The sequence below is a fragment of the Lactuca virosa genome, chromosome 6 (genome assembly GCF_052849685.1).
Source record: "Lactuca virosa cultivar CGN04683 chromosome 6, Lactuca_virosa_CGN04683_v6, whole genome shotgun sequence".
NCBI lineage: Eukaryota > Viridiplantae > Streptophyta > Magnoliopsida > Asterales > Asteraceae > Lactuca > Lactuca virosa.
The window spans coordinates 118,171,192-118,194,432 of record NC_136431.1 but is presented as its reverse complement, the minus strand read 5'-3'; the positions used below and the strand labels follow the sequence as shown (position 1 = coordinate 118,194,432).

At 41.5% G+C, this 23,241-nt stretch overlaps 1 protein-coding gene across 1 annotated transcript; it reads right to left on the bottom strand.

Moving 5' to 3' along the window:
* Window positions 1-289: 289 nt before the first annotated feature.
* Window positions 290-1,670, bottom strand: LOC145120857 (small ribosomal subunit protein eS8y). Its single transcript, XM_079056653.1, has 5 exons — window positions 1,559-1,670; window positions 1,383-1,455; window positions 850-1,183; window positions 608-777; window positions 290-498 (listed from the first exon to the last, which is right to left on the bottom strand). Exons 1-5 carry the CDS (start codon window positions 1,560-1,562, stop codon window positions 414-416), a joined length of 666 nt encoding a protein of 221 aa, XP_078912779.1. The 5' UTR covers window positions 1,563-1,670; the 3' UTR covers window positions 290-413.
* Window positions 1,671-23,241: the final 21,571 nt, after the last annotated feature.

Here is a 23,241-nt window from a genome sequence, read left to right as displayed (position 1 = left end):
TTTTGTTACAATGCTGTCAGCGCCGTCTGAGATGATAATATTGATACTATCATTGAACAATGTCATTTGGATTGGTAGTTATGCGAAAAGGATTCTAGAAAACATGGGCTGGATAGTAAGCATAAACGGTCCAATTATCATGTTTTAAAAGAATGATCTTGTAAACAGAAATTAAACTTCAAAAAACAAAATTTTCTTGAAAATAAAATCAAGAAACATCCAATTAAGATAACATGATTAGTATCATTGCAAAACAACAAAGATCATCTAGCAATCGATAACGAGACAATGCACAAATCAAAATCTTATAAACTTTATGAAATGATCACACATAACATGCAACTAAAACGATTAAAATTGGTTTAACTACGTAAATGAAACAACCCAAAACATACCAAAAGGGATCAACACTCTCAAAATGCAGCACCAGCACTTTTTCCCTTCTTTCTTTGAAGCTTCTTCACATAGAACTCAAGCTCCTTTCCTTCCAAAATGTATCTGTTTTTCCCAAAGAACCAAAAGGTAAGAAATTATATCTGTTTACAATAACCAAAATACATCCAAATAGAGAATAGAAAACAAAAGGTTATAGATGAACAATACTCACCCATCGGCTCTACCACATTGACCTGGTCTAGATGAAATGCAAGCATACAACCTTCCAGAACTAAACTGTTCTTCAACATGAGGATCAAGCTTACGTTCTTCTTGACGCTTCTCAATCTTTCTCTGAACATGGTTACTCTTCTTTGCTTCCTCTGTAGCCCCTTCTCCTTCCTGTAACAAAAATCATAAACCATGAGCATCCATGGTATGAAATTACAGGACAACAGTTTTCATAGTTCTTACCTCTGTGTCCTTCTTTGTAGTAGCAGCAGTTTTCTTCTTCCTACCAATGTCAACTCCATAGTGTTGAAGGTACCATTGCTTGAATGGGGCTGCATCAACTTGAACAATAGCACTTTTGACGAGAGTTTGTGTTCTCACAAGCTCGTTGTTTGATGCGTTGTAGACCACATCGAGAATACGAGTTTTGCGAGTAACTGCTTCACTTCCCCATGAGTAATTTCCAGTGTCGAGTCTAAGAGCTCTCCACTTCACGTTGCCTCCTCTCACTCGAACTCTCCTTACAGTCTTGTTGCTTGAGATCTTCGTGTTAGCAGGCTGACGACCAAGCTCGTACCTACACGAACATGGTGAACAATTAGAGTTGCAGACTGCTGGTTTTCAAATCCGAGATCGATTCGATGTTGAACATGAAATTCGATTCAAACTGAATCTATTTTGGGATGATGACGAATGTGTTTCCTCGATTTCTCTGATTTTACAAGCAATTAAAATGATGTGCGATAATATAACATAGAAGGTGATTGGTTTCTTACTTTCGCTTCTTCCTCCAGGTCTTCTGCTTCCCTCCGGTGGCGCGCCTCTTGTGCATCGAGTCTCGTGAGATACCTGCCGTTAAATGCACCACCATGAGAGGCCATTTCCAAACTGAATACAAATCGATAGATCGATGTGTTGGATTAGCGTAAAGAGAAGAATGAAGATAATATACCCATGTTGGCGGAGGTTGAAGATAACCGGCGGCTGACCTCTGCTCCCTCAGGCGGCTCCTCCCGTTGGTCTTTTGTGTGAAGAAGGTAGCCCTAATGTACACTGCAGAGTTGGATAAGTTTAGTTGAGTTGATACTTTATCTCCTTGTGGTTATAGTCGAGTGCCATTTTAGTCCTTCACAAAAATAGAAAAGGATAATAAGTTAAAAAGATAATATATTTTAGTTTTATACATTTTTAATCAAGTGTTAATATCATTTTAGTCCTACAAAATTTTCATTTTTGTTTTAAAAAGTCCTTAATGCTTTTTTTTTATAATTTAAGGGCTTAAACTTGATATTTATGGTTTAAAAAACGTCCTTATTGAAGAAGTGAAGGGGTATATTGGTTACACATTGACTATAACAACCTTGTGATTGAATTTATTTGTCAACTCAAGCCTTTACCCCTTAGACAGTTAGACTTGATTTTTTTTACCTGTTCGGAGAGGATTGTGGAGGATGAAGGTGAATCAATGGTTTTGTTATTAAGAATCGGAATCAAGAGACGAAGTGATTCACAACTCAAACCTTTACCCTTTAGTCTCTTGATTCACAAATTGGAGGATGCAGAGGACGGATTATTGGAGATGTCGTTGTGATCCTCCTCTTCACCTTGAATTCTTGTTGGAATACGAAACCCAAAAAAACCACCTAAACCGGAGGTGAATCCAGATAAGGAAGACCGAACAATAGTTGTAGAAAAGGCGTTAACGGCGATGGCTGCAAGCCTGCAGACTGAAGAAAATTTTGGCTGAAATAGTGTCTCCGCCTCAAATACCACCCCTCACCACCATTCGAATGATTGAAGAGAAAGTGTCATATATTCACTTCAATTATTGGTTTTTGAAAGCAAATCTGACGAAGGAAAGATTTGATGAAATTGCATATCTGGAGAAGTATTATTCTTGGATTTGATGAAGCACCCATCGGGAAAAAAATGACTTGATTGTATAAGATATAGAGTCATAATCAAGAGATGGAGGCAAGAAGCTTGAGTTTTGTGAATTACCCATTTGATTATGATTTCAGATTTGTTGAGTTGGTGTTTGATCAAAATATGCAATTGAGGTTGAATTTGGGGTTGTGTCGTTATGGTGGCAGTGGGCTTCCATGTCGGAAGTGATTAATGTGCAACATCGGAGAAAAATTAAGCATTTAAATCAGAAAATGAAGGTGGAATAGAAATTATTTATTCAAAATGTTAAGTGAACATAAACTAGTCGCATCTCTGTGATATTTGTGGTGGTTATTTTCCTATCTTACCCTGATTTTAGTGAAGATGATGAAGGTGGATTGTAACATCCCAAAAATCAATATAAAAGTTTTTATTTTTAAATTTAGAGAAATCATGGTTTTCAAACAAAACTCATATCAAGACCAAGTATCAAATAAAAATATCCCAAGATCAGTGTATCATAAATCTCCAAAGACATGTCATCAAATGATGTGTACGATCATGCATTCGCCTTGCCACGATCATCTGAAGTACCTGAAACATAAAACTGAAATTGTAAGTCAAAGCTTAGTGAGTTCCTCCAAGCACCACCATACAAACATATAACAACATGCATATTGGGTCCATAACTAACAGACTGGAATACCCTAAGTCCACAACATGAGTCTGGCTTGCCTCCCGACCCACAGCTTATGTCTGGCTTACTCATGACCCTACAACATAAGTTTGGCTTGCCTTTCGGGCCCACAGCTTATGTCTGGCTTACTCCTGAGCCCACAACATAAGTTTGTCTTACCTTTCGGGCCTCCAGCTTATGTTTGGCTTGCTCCTAGGTTTGTTGGCTTCCGCACAAAGCAGCATTGCCTTAACCCAACCATACTATGTCGACATATACATAACAGATAACATATATCTAGTAAACAAATAATCATATAACCAGTCAACAGGCAGATCTACAGTTCACTATCGTATAACATCCTATATACCAGGACTCAGTTCTAACCGATCAATGCAACATAGCAACATTCTCAAAACTAGAATGCATAACCTAGTGGGCCGACATTGGTGCCTTCGACCTATAAGTACATTGAGGAAAACTCACCTCTTAGTATGAAAAGATAGTTGAACACAACACAACTCTGTATATCAACTCTACATGTCACATGTATAACAGACAGTGACTTTGTCTCAAACTATTATACAAAATACCCAAAATACCCTTAGGTCAAGCTTGGTCAAAGGTCAAAGTCAACAAGTCAAACTTCAGGCTAAGTACGCCCAACGTACTCAGCTCGGACGCATGGCGTACTCATCATCCAAAAACGGGACTCCACACGAGTACGCGTAGCGTACTCAGAAGTACGCCCAACGTACTCGGTTAGATGTCATGTTTCCATTAAGTGCTTATCCTCTTAAGTCCTTTCGTCCAAAGCCTAGTTCTAGTCCCAAATAGTGTTCTAAATCATAAAGTTTCCAACTTTATGACCATGCATGGCTATTAAGTAGCCAAACCTTAAAACCCTAACTTCTTAATCCATTAAGACATCATAACCTTTGCATGGAAGGACTAGATGGGAGAATATCACATTTTTATCACTCTAGACACTCTAGAACGTCCAAAAGGACAACTTCTTTGGTCTAGAGTAGCTCATACTCAAATGGACCAAGATTATGGGGAGAAAAAACACAAAATTCCATATCTAGCAAGATCTAATGAAATAGCCAACAAGTTCAGAGCTTTATACCTCTAAATGAAGCTTGAGGCAAGATGTTTATGGGTCGAAAGAGGTCTTAAACTTCTAAGGTGAATCCACTTCCTTCTTCCTCCTTCACGAACACCAACAACACACTCTAAGGCTCAAAGTGATCACAAAGGTGGATTAGGGTTTGCAAGATACGAAATGGGGTCGGAGGCTGATGAGGGAATGAGTCTTGGGGAGTTAATGATGCTTAAATAGGGCCCAAACCCTAAAAATTAGGGTCTGGCCTTCAACCATGTATGTCAACGTACCAAGCATCTGCCCAATGTACGTCATCAGATCCACACGTTTTATTTAAGTGCTACATGGGACCATTTTGCAAACAATTACATAATAAGGATAAAAAATGTAAATACCTGAAAATCGAGGTGTTACAATTCTCCCCCACTTGAATCATACTTCGTCCTCGAATTCCGTTGCCAAGAATAACTCAGGGTAGTGCTCTCGCATCTCTGCCTTTGGGTCCCAAGTCTATTTGGAACCCCTCTGATGTTGCCATTGAACAGTGAACAAAGATACCATCTTGTTGCGCAAGGCCTTCGTCTTCCTATCCAAGATCGCCACTGGTCTCTCAATATAATTCAAACGATCATCAACCTGAATATCTTCCAAAGGAACAACCGTTGAATCATCAGCCACACACTTTCGAAGCAGAGAAACACGGAAGTTTTATGAATCTGACTGAGCTCCTTAGGCAAATCCAACCAATAAGCTACCCTGCCAACCCTGGAAATCACTCGAAATGGACCAATATATCGGGGCCCAAACTTTACCCTCTTCCTGAAGTGTATTACACCCTTCCAGGATGATACCTTCAGTAGAACCATATCCCTGGAACTCCAACTCTGATTGGCACCTGTCAGCATAACTTTTCGGCCAACTCTGAGCTATCTGCAACTTCTGCCTAATCTACTGAATAAGCTTTGTCGTCTGAAGAACCACCTCGGTCTTTCCCATAACCCTGTGACTGACCTCTCCCCGACAGACTAGGGTACGACACTTCCTACCATAGAGAAGCTCAAACGGCGGTGCACCGATACTGGAGTGATAGCTTTTGTTGTAAGAAAACTAAGCTAAGGGAAGTAAGAGTCCCAACTCCCACCAAAATCAATCACACAAGCTCGCAACATATCCTCGAGCAACTAAATGGTCCTCTCGCTCTGGTCATCAGTCTGCGGATGATAAGCAGTGCTAAAGTGTAGTTGTGCACCTAGTTCCTCGTAGATCCTTTGCAAAAATCGAGAAGTTAACCGAACATCTTGATTGGATACAATGGAAACTGGAACACCATGTCGAGAGACAATCACGCACATAAACATCAGCCAATTTCTCAGCCGAGGAGCTCTCTCAAATAGCTAAGAAGTGGGCACTCTTGGTCAGACGGTCCACTATCACCCAAATCGCATCAAACCCCTTAGTCGTCTGAGGTAACTTGGTGATGAAATCCATGGTGATCTGTTCACATTTCCATATGGGAACCTCCAAAGGTTGAAGCTTGCCATGCGGCCTATGGTGCTCGGCCTTGACCATCCATAAACACATCTGGGAACTCGCTGACTACAGGCACATCCGAAACCGAAACCTCCTTCCCAACCCGAGTGTCAACCACATACACAAGATAACCCATACACCCATGTTGCAGATACAGTCGATCCCTGGCAGCAGAACAAAAGGTTGATCCAATCCTGGTACCCTCTCCATAAATAATCAGTTCTCCCCCACTTGGGGTTCGAACTACCACCCGCTGACCCTCACAGTTAATCATCGCACTAAACATGCTCAACCAGTCCATCCCTACAATCACGCATACATCTCCCATGGGGATAGGGATCAGATCAATCGGGTAAGACACCTCGAAAATCTCCACAATACAACCCCGATAAATGCTTGATGCAGAAACCACATGTTCGTTGGAAATAGAAACCCGCAACGAACACTCGAACTCTCCAGGAATCATATCAAAAGTCCTACTCAAGAACTGAGATACAAAAGACCGACTCACACCCGAGTCAAAAAGCACAAGAGCAGGTAAGGAGTTCACTAAGAAGGTACCATAAAAGAATCATAAATATAAGCATGCCATAAAATAATTAACATAATACTAAATAAAAACATACTAGTAACGAAGTCCAACGCCGCCATAGCCTCCTCCACAGTGAGCTAGAAAGCACAACCTCGAGCCCTCAGGGGCTCCGTCCTACCCCGTCGTCCATCCGTGATCCTCAAAGTGGCCAGTGTTGGAGCCTGCACCGGCCTTGCAACGAGCAAGGGACAGTTGGCCTTCATATGGCCAGCCTAATCATAGTGATAACAAATACTGATGCTCGGTACTAGAGCATGGTGATGACAATCCTTCACATAATGCCCTACCTTTCCATAATTGTGGCACCCATAAGAAGAAGATCGAAAAACACCCTCATGAACCTTGTCGCACTTCCTATAAGTGTGACCCCTTTATCCTCCAGAATGCAAATCAACAGACTTGAACCGCTTTGCTGCTGGCTGTGACTGAGCGGGAGCATGCCGCTGCTCCCTAGTCTAGATCTCCATCTCAATCTCTTGCCTCCTTGCGACATCCTGAAGCTCGAAGATGCTTGCCCGATTCAAAGAAGGAGAAAGGTGTGTTAGGTGATGATGAAGCATGATTCAGTGATGGCAGACTTGTCGAGAGAGGAAGAGTCGTCGAGACCGATGATCCTCCTTGGTCTTCTTGTCTCCGTCCCCTATAATAAACCGAGGGAGAAATCTCCGGTCTTTGATTGATCGACAAAAACGACGATGAAGGCAGCAAGTTGCTATCAACGTCGTATAAGGCAGTGAGGGCTGCTCCTACGGCCTCTTGGATGTTTCTTTCTTGATTATGGCAGTAGAGTAAGCAGAGGACGAAGGAACGATGGTAATTTAGCAACAGATAGGATGTTTGGCATTGTGTTTCAGTCAACTCGCAAGGGTGCTTGGCTGTTCGATGTCGATGGTAAAGGAAGAAGAAGGGGGTGTCGGAGTTGTTTGCTCGATGAAAGACAGAGACGTGGTATAGGAGGTACATGGCGACCGGAGGAGGAGGTGACAGTCGGTACTTGTCGGCTTGTTTCTTCCGGTGATAAACCCTTGTCGTTGAGTTGTTTTGGTGATCGGGGAATATAGTAGTGATTAGCAATAGGTAAAGGGTGTTTGGGCTTGCTAATATTGACAATTGAAGGTGGAAGGAAACTGGATCGAAAGAAGTGTAGCAGACTCCTTCTTGGTTCTCTATTTTGGCTTCAAAGAGGAGAACTAGAGAGTGAAAGATCGAGAGTAGAGTGGGGAGGAAGATTGGGTGAAATTTATGTGATCTAATGCAGATTTTTAGAAGATTTTTTTTATGAGTTTGGGGTACGTGGAGATCTTGGAAGGATTTTGAGAGTACATTTCACTTATTGATTCATGTATGCATGTGTAGTATGAGTGTGATTTATTGATTGTGTGTTTGTTTGTATAAGGTAGAATACGTGAGTTCGTGAGGTTGCACGAAGTGAATGGCCGATTTAGTCTAATGTACTTGCTTGATTTTCTAGTGACTTTGGTATGCACTTCAAATCCTATAAGATTGTGTGTATGTGTGTGGGTTTAAGACATTTGGAAGCAATTGCATACACACACAATACATATACATCCATGCATTATGAGTTTAATATATATATATATATATATATATATATATATATATATATATATATATATATATATATATATATTGTTGACGTATCCCATCAGGAATACGCCAGGCATAACGAGACCATTAATTTGATAGACAGCTTGGGCAAAAGACGGTGTATGCCTAACGCCGCGTCCTCGCCCTCGCCCGTCGCAACCCCGTATTCGTTCCTTGGCGCCCAAGTGCCAAGGCCATCGTCAAGACAAAATAGTACCAGTTGACCTCCATAGCGACAAGTGTAACGCTCAGGACACTGATCCCCTGGCAAGCCTGCACCAATAGCAAACAAACACTCATGGGGCACGATCTACCGATCGGAAGTCGTCTGTCCCTTCCATACCTGAAAAAGCAGAAGATATGGTCAAGGTTTTGTGCCCCCAATTCCAAGTATAAAAGGTTCCCTTCTCCTCCAAGATAAGGGACCAACATTCAAAATTAACCATTTGTCTAATACTTTCTCACCCTTCACTACAACCATTGTCACACCCCCAAACCGAGATGGCGGAAACATTTGGGGCGGAGGACGTCATGTACAGTGTCATAACAATGCACAATAGTAAAACAAGCAACAACATCTATTGCATTAATAATATAGTTAATACAAGTGTGTTCTGTGTAAAGTTGTAAGACAACAAAAATTATATCAAACTAAAAGACGAGTCTTGAACATGCTCCGTCTTCTCAAAACCTGGTCCAGTGTACCTGTCTACTGGTGACCTGAGAATACAAGTTATTTTGAAAGAGAGTATCAACATAAAAGTTGAGAAAGTGCATAAGTATTTTTGTGTCAAGTGTTTGCATTTGTTCATGAAAATGTTTGTACCTTTCCAAAAAATCCTATATTTTCTACTTAAATGAAAAAGTAGTCTTCTACCAAGACTCAACTGTTTGTATGCTCTGTTCTCTTGAATAAAGTGTAAAATGTATGTTTGTACTTGAAACAGTATAAATGTATGTTTTTCCATATTGGTAACTATCTTTACTCGAAGAAATAGTATTTGTTTCTCTTGTGAGAATATCACTGTATGAATGTAAATGGAAAAATGAAGATTTACAGTAGTATTGTATAAAATACACTATTGATGCATTAACTACCTTGTAACCAAACTGGTAAATTTTAAGGTTAAAATGTGATAAAGTTATAACCATGCTTGATTGACTAGTGTGAAACAAGACGTTCTTCAGGCGTCGAAAAAGTTATGACATTTGTCATTCGTAGACTTGCAGGTCCTACTATAGCTAGCAACAAGGTGTAGGATTGTCAATCCAGTATAGATCTATATACAAACTCAAGCTCTCCCTCCAGGAGAGTCTGGTTATAAAACGTAACATAGCAAGAATATTGCTATGTCAGGAAATAGTATCTCACATTTTAGTTATCTTGTTCTTTGTTATAGTATGTATATTCCTTCTTGTTCTTGTAAATGAATAGTAATAGTATGTATGTACTGACTCATGTATGTTTCTCTGATCTAGAAATAGTATGTAGAAATCCTCTAAACTATACCTATTATAGTTTACTAGTATATTTGTTCAAACTGTTACTGATTTGTAGAAAAGACTCAATTATTCATCATAAGCAACCGAGTTAGTATGTTCCTTAAATATGGGTTTAATATTCATGTATGTATTCAATGAGTATAACTATGATTTAGCCGACAGTCGGACTAGTGATCTTACCCTAAGCCCACAACCAAACAAGGAACATGAGTTACGGTATTTAGCAATAGTCCTAAGTCCGTTAAAGCATATTTATACGTAAATAGATACACGAATATGAATTTGATAAAAACAGAAATCTAAGAATAGTTTTAAAATGGTTTTAACAAGTATTTGAATATAAGAAATCCTTTCGTTTGATGTTTTCATATGTAAGTGTTTAACAAAATTACATTGTGTTCAACTTGTATTCCCCCCCCCTAAAAGCATTCAAAAGCATTTAAAACTGTAAATTGGTAGGGGTATGAACTCACCTTGTGTGAGTGATTTGATTTGAAGTTTGATATAGGATGAATGTTTCACTAGTTAGCTCCCGGGACAAAATCAAGTCCTAAATGACAATATATTCAACATATTGGCATGAATTTAGTGAATATAAACTCTAAGGTATCAAGTAAACAACTTAGGATGTAAGAATTACTTACAAGAGAGGTGTTAGAAATGAAATCAAGTGATTGATTGGAGTTTACGGCCAAAATGGAGTGTTCACAGCCCAAGAACACTTGATGTTCTTGAGTTCACGGCCCAAGGATCTTGAAGGATGAAGAAGATTCAAGTGTTTTCGGCCTAGAAATCCCTATAATTATGATGAAATGATGAACACCTTGAAGATCCAAGAAATATTCTAAGAAGAATTGAAGGCTTGAAAGATGATACTTGAGAGAGAAATGTTGGAGTTTGCGGCCAGAAGTGAAAGAATGAGGAATAAATCAACAACTCTCATATATATAGGAGAGGAGGTTCACGACCGTACACCGAGGGTTCACGGCGCGCAGCCTATTCACGGTCCGAAGCCGGTTCACGGCCCAAAGGCTGTTCATGGCTGAAGGCTCGTTTGCGGCCCTGCGAGGGTTTGCGGCCGAGGTTTGCGGTCCGAAGGGAAGAGAGAAGAAGAGGGGTGCAAAGTTTCTCAGTTCCAACTAATTCCCTTCTTAAACACATAACACCTTGAATACAAGGTTTAAACACTTAAAAGTCATTACTCTAACTCATTTAAGATAGAATAAAAATTAAGTTGCCGTTAGTTGACGAAGTTTGACTTTTATAAGAATAGAAATTAGGGGTTGTCACATCATCCCCCTGTTAAAGGGAACTTTGTCCCGAAATTAAAACTAAGAAATACACATGGACTAAGGAAAAAGATGAGGATACTTAAGTTTCATTTGATCCTCCCGCTCCCAAGTGAATTCAGGTCCCCGTTTTGCGTTCCAGCGAACCTTCACTATCGGAATACGACTTTGTTTCGTTTGCTTGACTTCCCTATCCATGATTTCTACAGGTTCTTCCACGAAGTTGAGGCTCTCATTGATCTCGATTTCATCGAGTGTGATAACAAGAGTCTCATCAAAAAGGCACTTCTTTAGGTTCGATATGTGGAAGGTAGGGTGTACGTTACTAAGTTCTTGAGGTAGTCTGAGTTTGTAAGCTACAGGGCCGATTCTAGCGAGAATCTCAAAAGGCCCAATGTACCTTGGATTTAGCTTACCACACTTTCCGAAGCGCATCAAGCCCTTCCAGGGAGAGATATTTAATAGGACAAGGTCACCAACCTGAAATTCCAAAGGTTTCCGTCTCTTGTCAGCGTAGCTTTTCTGTCGGTCTCTAGAGGCTTTCAATCGTTCACGAATCTGAACGATCTTCTCTGTCATTTCCCGAATGATTTCCAGACCTGTGAGAGTACTGTCAGGAACTTGTCCTTTAGCTAGTTGCGTATCACCCAACTCATCCCAGCACAGAGGGGATCTGCACTTCCAAAGTCGATCACACAAGCTCTCAGTATGTCTTCCAACGTCTGTATCGTCCTCTCACTCTGTCCATCAGTTTGTGGGTGGTAGGTTGTACTCATGTCCAGCCTAGTTCCTTGGGAATTTTGTAGCGACTGCCAGAATCTTGAAGTGAATCTATGTCTCTATAAGAGATAATAAATATGGGAACATCATGTAGTCGTACAGTCTCCCTAATGTAAGTTCTTGTCAGTTTCTCCATCTTGTCAGTTTCTTTGATTGGCAGGAAGTGTGCGGACTTAGTTAACCTGTCTACGATCACCCAAATGGTATCGAGACCACCCGTTGTCTTGGGCAATTTGGTTATGAATTCCATTTTAATCTGCTCCCACTTCCACTCAGGTATTTCCGGTTGTTGTAGTAAACCTGAGGGCTTTTGGTATTCGACCTTAACCTTGGCACAAGTAAGACACTTGCCCACGAAGGTATCAATCTATGCTTTCATGTTAGGCCACTAATATGACTTTTTGAGATCCAGATACATCTTATCTGAACCTGGATGAACGGAGTATCAAGTATTGTGCGCTTCGTTCATGACAACGTCTCTGAAACCACCGAGCTTTGGTGTCCAGATCCGATCCATGAGGTAATAGGCTCCGTCACCCTTGATTTCTAAGTTCTTATCCATCCCTCTAATGGATTTACCTGCCACATTTTCAAGTCTTATGGCTTCCTGCTGAGCCTCTTTAATTTGTGTGGACAGATGAGAATGGATCGTTATAGTCAATGCCTTGACTCTACGACCTGAGTATTCTTTCCGACTTAGGGCGTCAGCTACTACGTTGGCCTTACCGGGATGATAACGAATTTCGCATTCGTAGTCATTTAGTAGCTCGACCCACCGTCGTTGTCTCATGTTGAGCTCCTTCTGGTCGAATATATGTTGGAGGCTTTTGTGGTATATAAAGATAGTGCTTTTCGTACCATACAAGTAGTGTCGCCAGATCTTCAAAGCAAATACTAGTGCTCCTAACTCAAGATCATGTGTAGTGTAGTTGGCTTCGTGTGTCTTAAGCTGTCTTGAGGCATAGGCGATGACCTTCCCTCGTTGCATAAGAACGCAGCCAAGCCCTTGGTTGGATGCATCGCAGTAAACCACGAAATCTTCTATCCCTTCTGGGAGGGATAATATTGGTGCGCTGCATAAGTCTTGCTTCAACGTTTGGAACGCCTTTTCTTGTTTCACTTCCCAGTCAAAGGTCACACCTTTCTGGGTCAATGTGGTAAGTGGTTTCGCAATTTTTGAAAAGTTCTGAATAAACCTGCTATAGTAGCCAGCGAGGCCTAGAAATTGACGAATTTCTGTAGGCGTCTTTAGAGCTGACCAGTTCTCAATGGCCTTTATTTTGGAAGGGTCCACGTGAATTCCCTCTTCGCTAACCATGTGACCCAAAAATTCGACTCTTCGAATCCAAAATTCGCATTTAGAGAACTTCGCATAAAGTTTCTCTGCTCGTAGTGTTTCTAAGATTTGTCGTAGGTGTTGACTATGTTCCTCCTTACTGCGAGAATAGATGAGTATGTCGTCAATGAACACGATTACGAATTTATCTAAGTAAGGGCGACACACCTGGTTCATTAAGTCCATGAACACCGCGGGTGCATTGGTTAATCTGAAAGGCATCACTACAAACTCGTAGTGTCCATAACGAGTTCGGAAAGCTGTTTTGGGAACATCTTCCTCTAAAACTCGTAACTGGTGATACCCGGATCTTAAGTCAATCTTCGAAAAATAGTTCGCTCCTTGAAGTTGGTCGAACAAGTCGTCTATATGTGGTAGAGGGTATCGGTTCTTAACGGTAAGTTTGTTTAGCTCGCGATAGTCGATGTACGTACGGAACGATCTGTCTTTCTTCTTCACGAACAAGACCGGTGCTCCCCAAGGTGAGAAACTTGGTCTAATGAATCCCTTGTTTATCAGTTCGTTCAGTTGACTGGATAGTTCCTGCATCTCTGCTGGTGCTAGTCGATAAGGCGATTTGGCTACAGGAGTAGCTCCTGGAATTAAGTCGATTCTGAACTCGACTTGACGTTGTGGTGGTAATCCTGGGAGTTCTTCGGGAAAGATGTCGGGAAAGTCGCGTACTTCTGGGATGTTCTTTAGGTCTTTCACTTCTTGGCTCATATCAACCACGTGAGCAAGGAATACATGATATTCCTTCCGTAAGTACTTCTGGGCTTGTATACTTGAGATGATTCGAAGGTTCGTGCCTGGTTTGTCACCATAGATAACTAGGGTTTCGTTATTCGGTAAATTAATACGAACGACTTTCTCAAAACACATGATGTCAGCACGATGAAGACTCAACCAATCCATGCCGATAATGACGTCAAAACTTTTAATTGAGACAGGCATGAGGTCGATTTGAAATGAATGGCTATCTAGAGAGAGGGTACATCCTACGTATATATTGTTAGTGCTCTCAGTCTTCCCGTTAGCCATTTCTACGGTGAATGTTTCTTTTAATGCTCGTGGCTGTTGTTTAAGTAAGTGTGCAAATTTTTGGTTCACGAAACTCCTCTCCGCTCCACTATCAAATAGTATGCATGCATAAGAGTTATCGAGGATAAAAGTACCAGTGACCACTGTAGGGTCTTCCACCGCTTCCTCATGGCCTATCGCCAAGACTCTTCCCACTCCACCAGCATTCCCTGCTTTCAGGCAGTTCCTCTTGTAGTGACCAACCTCACCACACCCGTAGCATGTCTGGCCTACTCCAATGCCAGGGACCTGGGTGATTGGTCTTTCCAGAGCTTTGCAGAAACAAGCAGTATGCCATTTCCTGTTGCAGTTTGCACACTGCATCTCCCGGCAGGGTCCGTTGTGGTGGAATTTGCACTTGTTGCACTTCAGAAAAATCCCAAAGTATTGTTTTGACGGTGCAGTGACAGTAGGTGTTGTTGCGGCATGAACAACCACAATCTGTTGTTTCTTAGCAGAGTTCTACGCCGAGTTGTGTCTTTTTCTGTCCCAAGACTTTCTCTTGTTGTCGGTTGTTTTGGTTGGTTCTGGGACAACAGGGGGTGTTGTTGGTGTGCGGACTCCATGGTCAATGAGTCGCTGTGCCAATCGTTTGGCACTGTCAAAGGTAGTAGGGTTGGAAGACAATACATTCCCTTGGAATGGAGGTACTAATCCCCAGATGTATCTCTCAATCTTCTTGCCCTCAGTGGGGACCATCCCCGAACATAGAGCCACCAGATCACTGAACCTGGCAGTGTAGGCTACTATGTCGGAGCCTTTCATGGTTAGGCTCCAAAGTTCCTGTTCAAGTTTCTGAACTTCTTCCATCGGGCAGTATTCCTCTATCATTAGGTCCTTCAGTGTTTCCCAGCCCATCACATTAGCCACATTGAGAGTAAGTGACTTGACATGGCCATTCCACCACGTGAAGGCTCTGTCCGAGAAGGTGCATGCAACAAATTTTACTTTGCTTCCTTCCGGGCAGGAGCAGATCTCGAAGATAGACTCCGTTTTCTCTATCCATTGCGATAGAGCGATAATCCCCCCCGCTGCCATTAAAGGATTTGGGTTTGCAGTTGGTGAAGTCTTTGTATGAACACTCCCTAGGGTGCCCATGACTATCACCTTGTGTCGAGTTAACACACGTTCCACCTCCGCTAGTACCGCTAGCGTTTATTTGGCTCAAGGCTGCCGTTACAGCCGCAGTCACCGCAGCTTGAAAAACTGCAGGATCGTATTGTGGAGGAGGTGGTGGTTGAGTTGGAGTTATCGAAGGATTGCATCTCGTTGATCTACGAGGAGGCATCTTTCAACTGTAAGCTTACAAAGATAAAGATAATAGTAAGCATTCAATAGTGAGAATAATGAGAGTGATCCTTGATCTAACACACCATAGATCAACATGTAAATGAAGTGTTTGTAATTGAGTTCTACCATTTGAAAGATGAAAGGATTTGGATAAGGATTTTCCAAGAGGATTGGATGCTTGTCAATATCATTGGTATTATAGATGTAAAGAGTTCATGAAAAATTTGACCTTGTAATAGGTCTACAAATACCAATACAGGGAAAACCTTGACAGCATACAACCTAACAAACTGAAAGTTCAAGGTCTAGATACAAATAGGAAAATAATACTAGAGTCTAAAAGTAGACCTAATCTATATCCAAAAGAGTGAGTAGAGTAGGCTCTACTCGCAAGGAGTGTTGTTTTGATTGGTGCTAGATTCTGCCCTGGATCCAGCCAACTGTTGTTCTGTTTCCCACACACGCCTTTGCAATGCCACTTGGTTCTGTCGAAGATCCCTAACTTCGGATTGGCAGGCATTCAGTTCAATCTGTAGGGCGTCAGTGTGAGTCCTAGTTAACTCCTGGTCATCGGTCAGGTGGCGGAGACGAACTGTGTTGACTCCTGAGTTAGCCATGATCTCTATGACTTGGTCGATGGTTGCCCTTCCCTGCTCAGCATTGCGAGCAACACGACGAACTAAGATAGGAAGGACTCTGTTTGGTGAGCCTCCCTCATTCAAGTTGTAGTAACTTCGGTCTCCATTGTAGGGAGGTGGTTATCCCTGTTCATGGCTCCACCTTCCCAAGTTCACAGCCCACAGAGGCGTCGGGCCTTGAAAAGTCTGACAAGGGTTGGGGTTTGGAGCAACTTGAGGTGGATTATAGACCTCGGGTTCCGAGTCAGAGTCTTCCTGTTCATCATCTTCGTTCTCTTCCTCAGCACTCTCCTCGGGGTCTTCTTCTATTGGGATCACCGGGTTCTCTTCTTTGGGATCAGCTTCAAGCCATCTATCGTTCCCTTGACCGGGAAAGTACGGGTCGCCAGGTAGATGGAATCCAGCCATGTTATCTAAGCGAGAAAAGGGGTGTAAGAGACATATAAATAGACGTATCAATAAAGATAATTATAGGATGATCATTATCAGTTACTTCAATACTTGCATAGTGCATACCAATTATATATAACCAAGATAGAATACACCTTCGAATAAGTGACCCAACTCTAAGACCACAACCAAACAAGGAACAGGAAGTAAAGTGAAGATCACAGATTCTAGGTCTATAACACCTTAGTCACATATAACCTTAGCGTATCCACTCAACAACTATTGACCTACTAGTAAAGACCTTTTTAGTTTTCACATAAGTAATTATAGTACAACAAAATACTCCTATAGGATTTTAAGTTTACGTTATGTTCTAGAGTTTTCATTGTAGTAGAGTTGGTAAGTTTTAACCTTGTTGCAACACCACAACCATTCATAGGCACATGCTAATCACTTCTCGGATAGATATAGTGGATCATGCTATGTCAATCCCATACCTGATTATATGTCCCCATGCCTACTTGTGCTGTCCAACAACCGCAATACTTTTGTTCTGTTCTAGTATGACACTGAACCTAGTATGAATGCATGTATGTATACTTTAGTAAAATATTTTATTATTTTAAAAGTATAAACTCTTGGTCAGAGTGTTTTTATCCCGATGTGTTTATAGTTGTATATCTTTTATGGGTTGATATACTCAGTTCACTATAAACAAAGCTCTGATACCAATCTGTCACACCCCCAAACTGAGATGGCGGAAACATTTGGGGGCGGAGGACGTCATGTACAGTATCATAACAATGCACAATAATAAAACAAGCAACAACATCCATTGCGTTAATAATATAGTTAATACAAGTGTGTTTTGTGTAAAGTTGTAAGACACCAAAAATTATATCAAAATAAAAGACGAGTCTTGAACATGCTCTGTCTTCTCAAAACCTGGTCCAGTGTACCTGTCTACTGGTGACCTGAGAACACAAGTTATTTTGAAAGAGAGTATCAACATAAAAGTTGAGTGAGTGCATAAGTATTTTTGTGTCAAGTGTTTGCATTTGCTTCATGAAAATGTTTGTACCTTTCCAGAAAATCCTATATTTTCTACTTAAATGAAAAGTAGTCTTCTACCAAGACTCAACTGTTTGTATGCTCTGTTCTCTTGAATAAAGTGTAAAATGTATGTTTGTACTTGAAACAGTATAAATGTATGTTTTTCCATATTGGTAACTATCTTTACTCGAAAAATAGTATTTGTTTCTCTTGTGAGAATATCACCGTATGAATGTAAATGGAAAAATGAAGATTTATAGTAGTATTGTATAAAATACACTATTGATGCATTAACTACCTTGTAACCAAACTGGTAAATTTTAAGGTTAAAATGTGATAAAGTTATAACCATGCTTGATTGACTAGTGTGAAACAAGACGTTCTTCAGGCGTCGAAAAAGTTATGACATTTGTCACTCGTAGACTTGCAGGTCCTACTATAGCTAGCAGCAAGGTGTAGGATTGTCAATCCAGTATAGATATATACACAAACTCACGCTCTCCCTCCAGGAGACTCTGGTTATAAAACGTAACATAGCAAGAATATTCCCATGTCAGGAAATAGTATCTTACATTTTAGTTATCTTGTTCTTTGTTATAGTATGTATATTCCTTCTTGTTATTGTAAATGAATAGTAATAATATGTATGTACTGATTCATGTATGTTTCTCTAATCTAGAAATAGTATGTAGAAATCCTCTAAACTATACCTATTATAATTTACTAGTATGTTTGTTCAAACTGTTACTGATTTGTAGAAAAGACTCAATTGTTCATCATAACTAACCGAGTTAGTATGTTCCTTAAATATGGGTTTAATATTCATGTATGTATTCAATGAGTATAACTATGATTTAACCGACAGTCGGACTAGTGATCCTACCCTAAGCCCACAACCAAACAAGGAACAGGAGTTATGGTATTTAGTAATAGTCCTAAGTCCTTAAAGCATATTTATACGTAAATGGATACACGGATATGAATTGGATAAAAACAGAAATCTAAGAATAGTTTTAAAATGGTTTTAACAAGTATTTGAGTATAAGAAATCCTTTCGTTTGATGTTCTCACATGTAAGTGTTTAACACAATTACATTGTGTTCTACTTGTAATCTCCCCCTAAAAGCATTCAAAAGCATTTAAAACTGTAAATTGGTAGGGGTATGAACTCACCTTGTGTGAGTGATTTGATTTGAAATTTGATATAGGATGAATGTTTCACTAGTTAGCTCCCGGGACAAAATCAAGTCCTAAATGACAATATATTCAACATATTGGCATGAATTTAGTGAATATAACCTCTAAGGTATCAAGTAAACAACTTAGGATGTAAGAATTACTTACAATAGAGGTGTTAGAAATGAAATCAAGTGATTGATTGGAGTTTACGGCCAAAATGGAGTGTTCACGGCCCAAGAACACTTGATGTTCTTGAGTTCACGGCCCAAGGATCTTCAAGGATGAAGAAGATTCAAGTGTTTTCGGCCTAGAAATCCCTAGAATGATGATGAAATGATGAACACCTTGAAGATCGAAGCAATATTCTAAGAAGAATTGAAGGCTTGAAAGATGATACTTGAGAGAGAAATGTTGGAGTTTGCGGCCAGAAGTGAAAGAATGAGGAATAAATCAGCAACTTTCATATATATAGGAGAGGAGGTTCACGGTCGTACACCGAGGGTTCACGGCCCGCAGCCTGTTCACTGTCCGAAGCCGGTTCACGGCCCAAAGGCTGTTCACGGCCGAAGGCTCGTTTGCGGCCCTGCGAGGGTTTGCGGCCGGGGTTTGCGGTCCGAAGGGAAGAGAGAAGGAGAGAGGTGCGAAGTTTCTCAGTTCCAACTAATTCCCTTCTTAAACACATAACACCTTGAATACAAGGTTTAAACACTTAAAAGTCATTACTCCAACTCATTTAAGATAGAATAAAAATTAAGTTGTCATTAGTTGACCAAGTTTGACTTTTATAAGAATAGAAATTACGGGTTGTCACAACCACGATCTGACTTGATCGTCGGAGCCTCGTTTTGGGACAACCTCCCGGACGACGACTGATGGTCTTGTTTTCTTTATTGTGATTATCAGGCCCCTCATTTCCATCTTTCAAGGAGAAGGAGTCGAGCCGAAGAAATATCACAATAGTTGGCGCCATCCGGACTTGCACCCAGTATGACAAAACCCGCTTTGCAACATCAAACGTCAGAAATCACGGATAAAAGACCGATACAACAGGAAGGTGACGACAATAACCGGGTTAGACCGATGCAGTCCCTTGACGGAAGCGGTCAATCGACACTGGAGGGGAAGTCACTCACACAGACATTGACGGCGACGCCATTCGGCTCCAGGGCGGAGCTCATTGCTAGCCTATGGCGACCGTTGCCCATCACAACGGAACATTTGGCCATGACTACCACCACAATGCCTCAAAGAATGCCAACCACCCAATCATAACAAACAGGAAATCGACCACAGCCATCGGCACGGCAGGCAGGGACCAACGCTTGGTACCCCGACACCATTCTATCAGCCACACCATTTTCAGGTCACCAGTCTTCTCCAATGGCCGCCATGTCACATATCCCGTTATTCAACCAACAACCACCGTTCAACCCATATTCATACCACTACCAAGGCGTGTACCCTCAAACACTTACACAAACCTACAACACTCAAAGCACGCCAACACAGGGGACGAACGCACACATTACGAGGCTAACAGAGTCGATTTCACAGTTGAATCAGCTAATGCACGCATACCCCACGTAGGCATCGTATATGCCTCAAGCGACCATGTATAACCACAATTACCATTATGAGTATGGCCAAGGGTACAACAACCCATACCACGCGCAACAGGCGATGGTCGACGGAGCACTCAACTACCCACATATGAACAACCCCGTAACAAGTATTAGCTCGGCACTCTGCCAAGAGCTATTACAGTATGAAATACCACATTCCGCCATGATACCAAACATCCCAAAGTATGACGGCACGACGGATCCTGACAAACACATGGACACCTACGAGTGGACCATGACATCCCTTCAGATGGAAAAGAGATTCACTTGCACCTACTTCCCGATCACACTATCGGGAAATGCTAGCGAATGGTTCAAGGCACTACCTTTGGGAAGTATCTCCAGCTTCGAACAGTTGGGGTACCTTTTCCTTCATAACTTCATGCAATTGAGGAAAGTCAAAGGAGATGCCAACTCTATCATGGCATGCAAGCAAAAAGAGGGAGAATCCATCTGGGCATACTATGATCGGTTTACCCGAGCGACCCTGAGCGTCCCCAGGCACGAGGAATTTCTAGTGTAACAACCCAAAAATCAAGGGTAAAATTTTCATTTTTATTATAGTCAAAACACAAATGTCGTTATTGCTAATTAAAAACATTTATTAGAGTTCTCCCAAAATCACATATGGCGGAAAACACGGGTGTGTGCGCTGCGATCAAGCCGGACCCTTCTTTTCCAAATCGATGATACCTGAAACCATAAAAAAACTGTACGCACGAAGCTTAGTGAGTTCCCCCAAAATACCACATAGCATACAATCACAGAATAACATCCACAAAATATCATCCACTGTATATCATATAACATACATATAGCTGACATGGGCTCTCCCTATGGTCTTCACCAAGAATGTCATGGGCTCCCCCATGGTTTTATATCCAAATGCCATGGGCACCCCCATGGTCTTATATCCAAATGTCATGGGCTCCCCCCATGGTCTTATATCCAAATGTCATGGGCTCCCCCCGTGGTCTTATATCCAAATGCCATGGACTCCCCCATGGTCTTTCATGCAAGTATCACAGAGACAACTAGCATTCCACATAACAAGTAATGGGCCGACATTGGTGCCTTCGACCATATATATAGTGAGAAGACTCACCTCACACTGCTGAATCTTACAGACGAACCTTGGTTGTTGGCTTACAGTTCTCCGAACTATCAATAATAAAACAACACCCAATTAACAATTGGGTTCCAATACATAACCATAAGTCCATACTTGGGGTAAAAAGACCATTTTACCCTAAACCCATCTTGGTCCAAGACCAAGGCGCAAACTCACAATCTAAAGGCCCAAAAGCCAAATATTCAACCAAGGCCCAATTATGGCCCAATTTTCCAAATTGGGCCCAAACCCCTTACATGGGTCTTACCCTTAAGCCCATCCAAATATCCTAGTTCATACACTTGTTCTCAGATGGCCCAACAAGAACCCAAACACCTAAGCCCAACAGAAAGGCCCGACTCAAAGTCCAAACACAATTAGGGTTTTCACATAAAATGACAATTAGGGTTAAGTAAGAACACTTAACCCATTAAGGACTTAATCTATTAAGCCCATAACTCTAATAGATCAATCATTCAACGAGATAGGGCATCACTCATAATTCCAACTAACAGTCCAAAATGCAAGTCCCGGCAGGTCCAAAGCAAAAGTCTCAAAGATTAGGGTTCTATAAACCCCAATTAGCGTTTCCAACCCAAACACATGACAATTAGATCCAAAGATTAAGTTTTAGGCTAATTAGGGTTTCACCAATTCGGGCACCACCCACTGCCACCTCGGGCGGTGGTGGTCGACGGCGGTTCACGACGGCAGCCACCATCTCACGGTGGTGGTGACGGGTTTTCTTTAATCTTTCTCCGGCCAAGAATACCCATACAACATTTTATCTAGAAGGAAACGCACACACATACACACACCATGTAACACACACAACCACCTACACATGGTGGCTGGTGGTGGCAGAAAAACATTATGGGCGACAGCCACCATGGTTGGTTGCCATCGTGGCCCTCTTCATTGATCCGGCCAACAAACGCCCATACCCACACATCTAACACAATACAACAACAACATACACACCCGACTTGCGAAACACGAACACAACCACTCCTATACGGTGGCATGCGGTAGACCAAGCAAATGACACCAATGCGACAACCTCTCGGAGCGGCGAAGGCGACAACGACGCGTTACCAGAACGAGATGAAGAAGAGAAAAGGTGGCCGAAACCCACTGAAAACAGCAGCAACGACACCCACGGGTTGCTTCTTCCGATCGACTATGGCCACGACGCCCAATGGCGACCTTCATCTTCAACGGCGGAGGGAGCAACGGAGGAAATGGAGATCGCGCCTCCACCGGAAAACGACCACAACGGTCACGCCTCCCTGTTCATCCGGCCTTCACGATGGTTGCAGCTCTGTCCCCAACTTCGCCGGCGACAGAAGTGACAACGGTGGTGTCACACCCCCAAACCGGAACGGCGGAAACGTTCGGGGGCGGAGGACGTCATGTTTAGTATCACAAGACATGCATCATAGTAATCAAAGTAATAAACAACCATTTCATTAGAAAGAAAGTGTTTACAAAATATGTGTTTCACATAAGATAGATTACACAAGTAAATGACAAAACAATACATTAAGCTACTATGCTCCATCTTCTGAATCCCAGCACGTGTACCTGTCTACTAGTTACCTGAGAACACAAGTTATTTTGAAAGAGTAGATCAGTATTTAAGCTGGTGAGTTCATAAGTATTTAAGTGATGTATTAGTAACTTCAAATCTCTTTTAGAAAAGTTCGCTTGTACCTCAGAAGATCATATACCTTCTGATGTGATTAAAGATAAGTATAAATGACTCTACAATCCTTTCTATGAGTACTAAATGAATATAAGTTATATAGAATACAGATCAAACAAACAATCGATTGTATGAATCTGCCCTAATCCCACAACCAAACAAGGAACAGGGAATGAGGCGGAAGTCACACATCCCATTGTTTCTTAGATCTTCATTGTATATAACTCTGGTGCATTCATTTGGTACTCACGGAGTTAATTG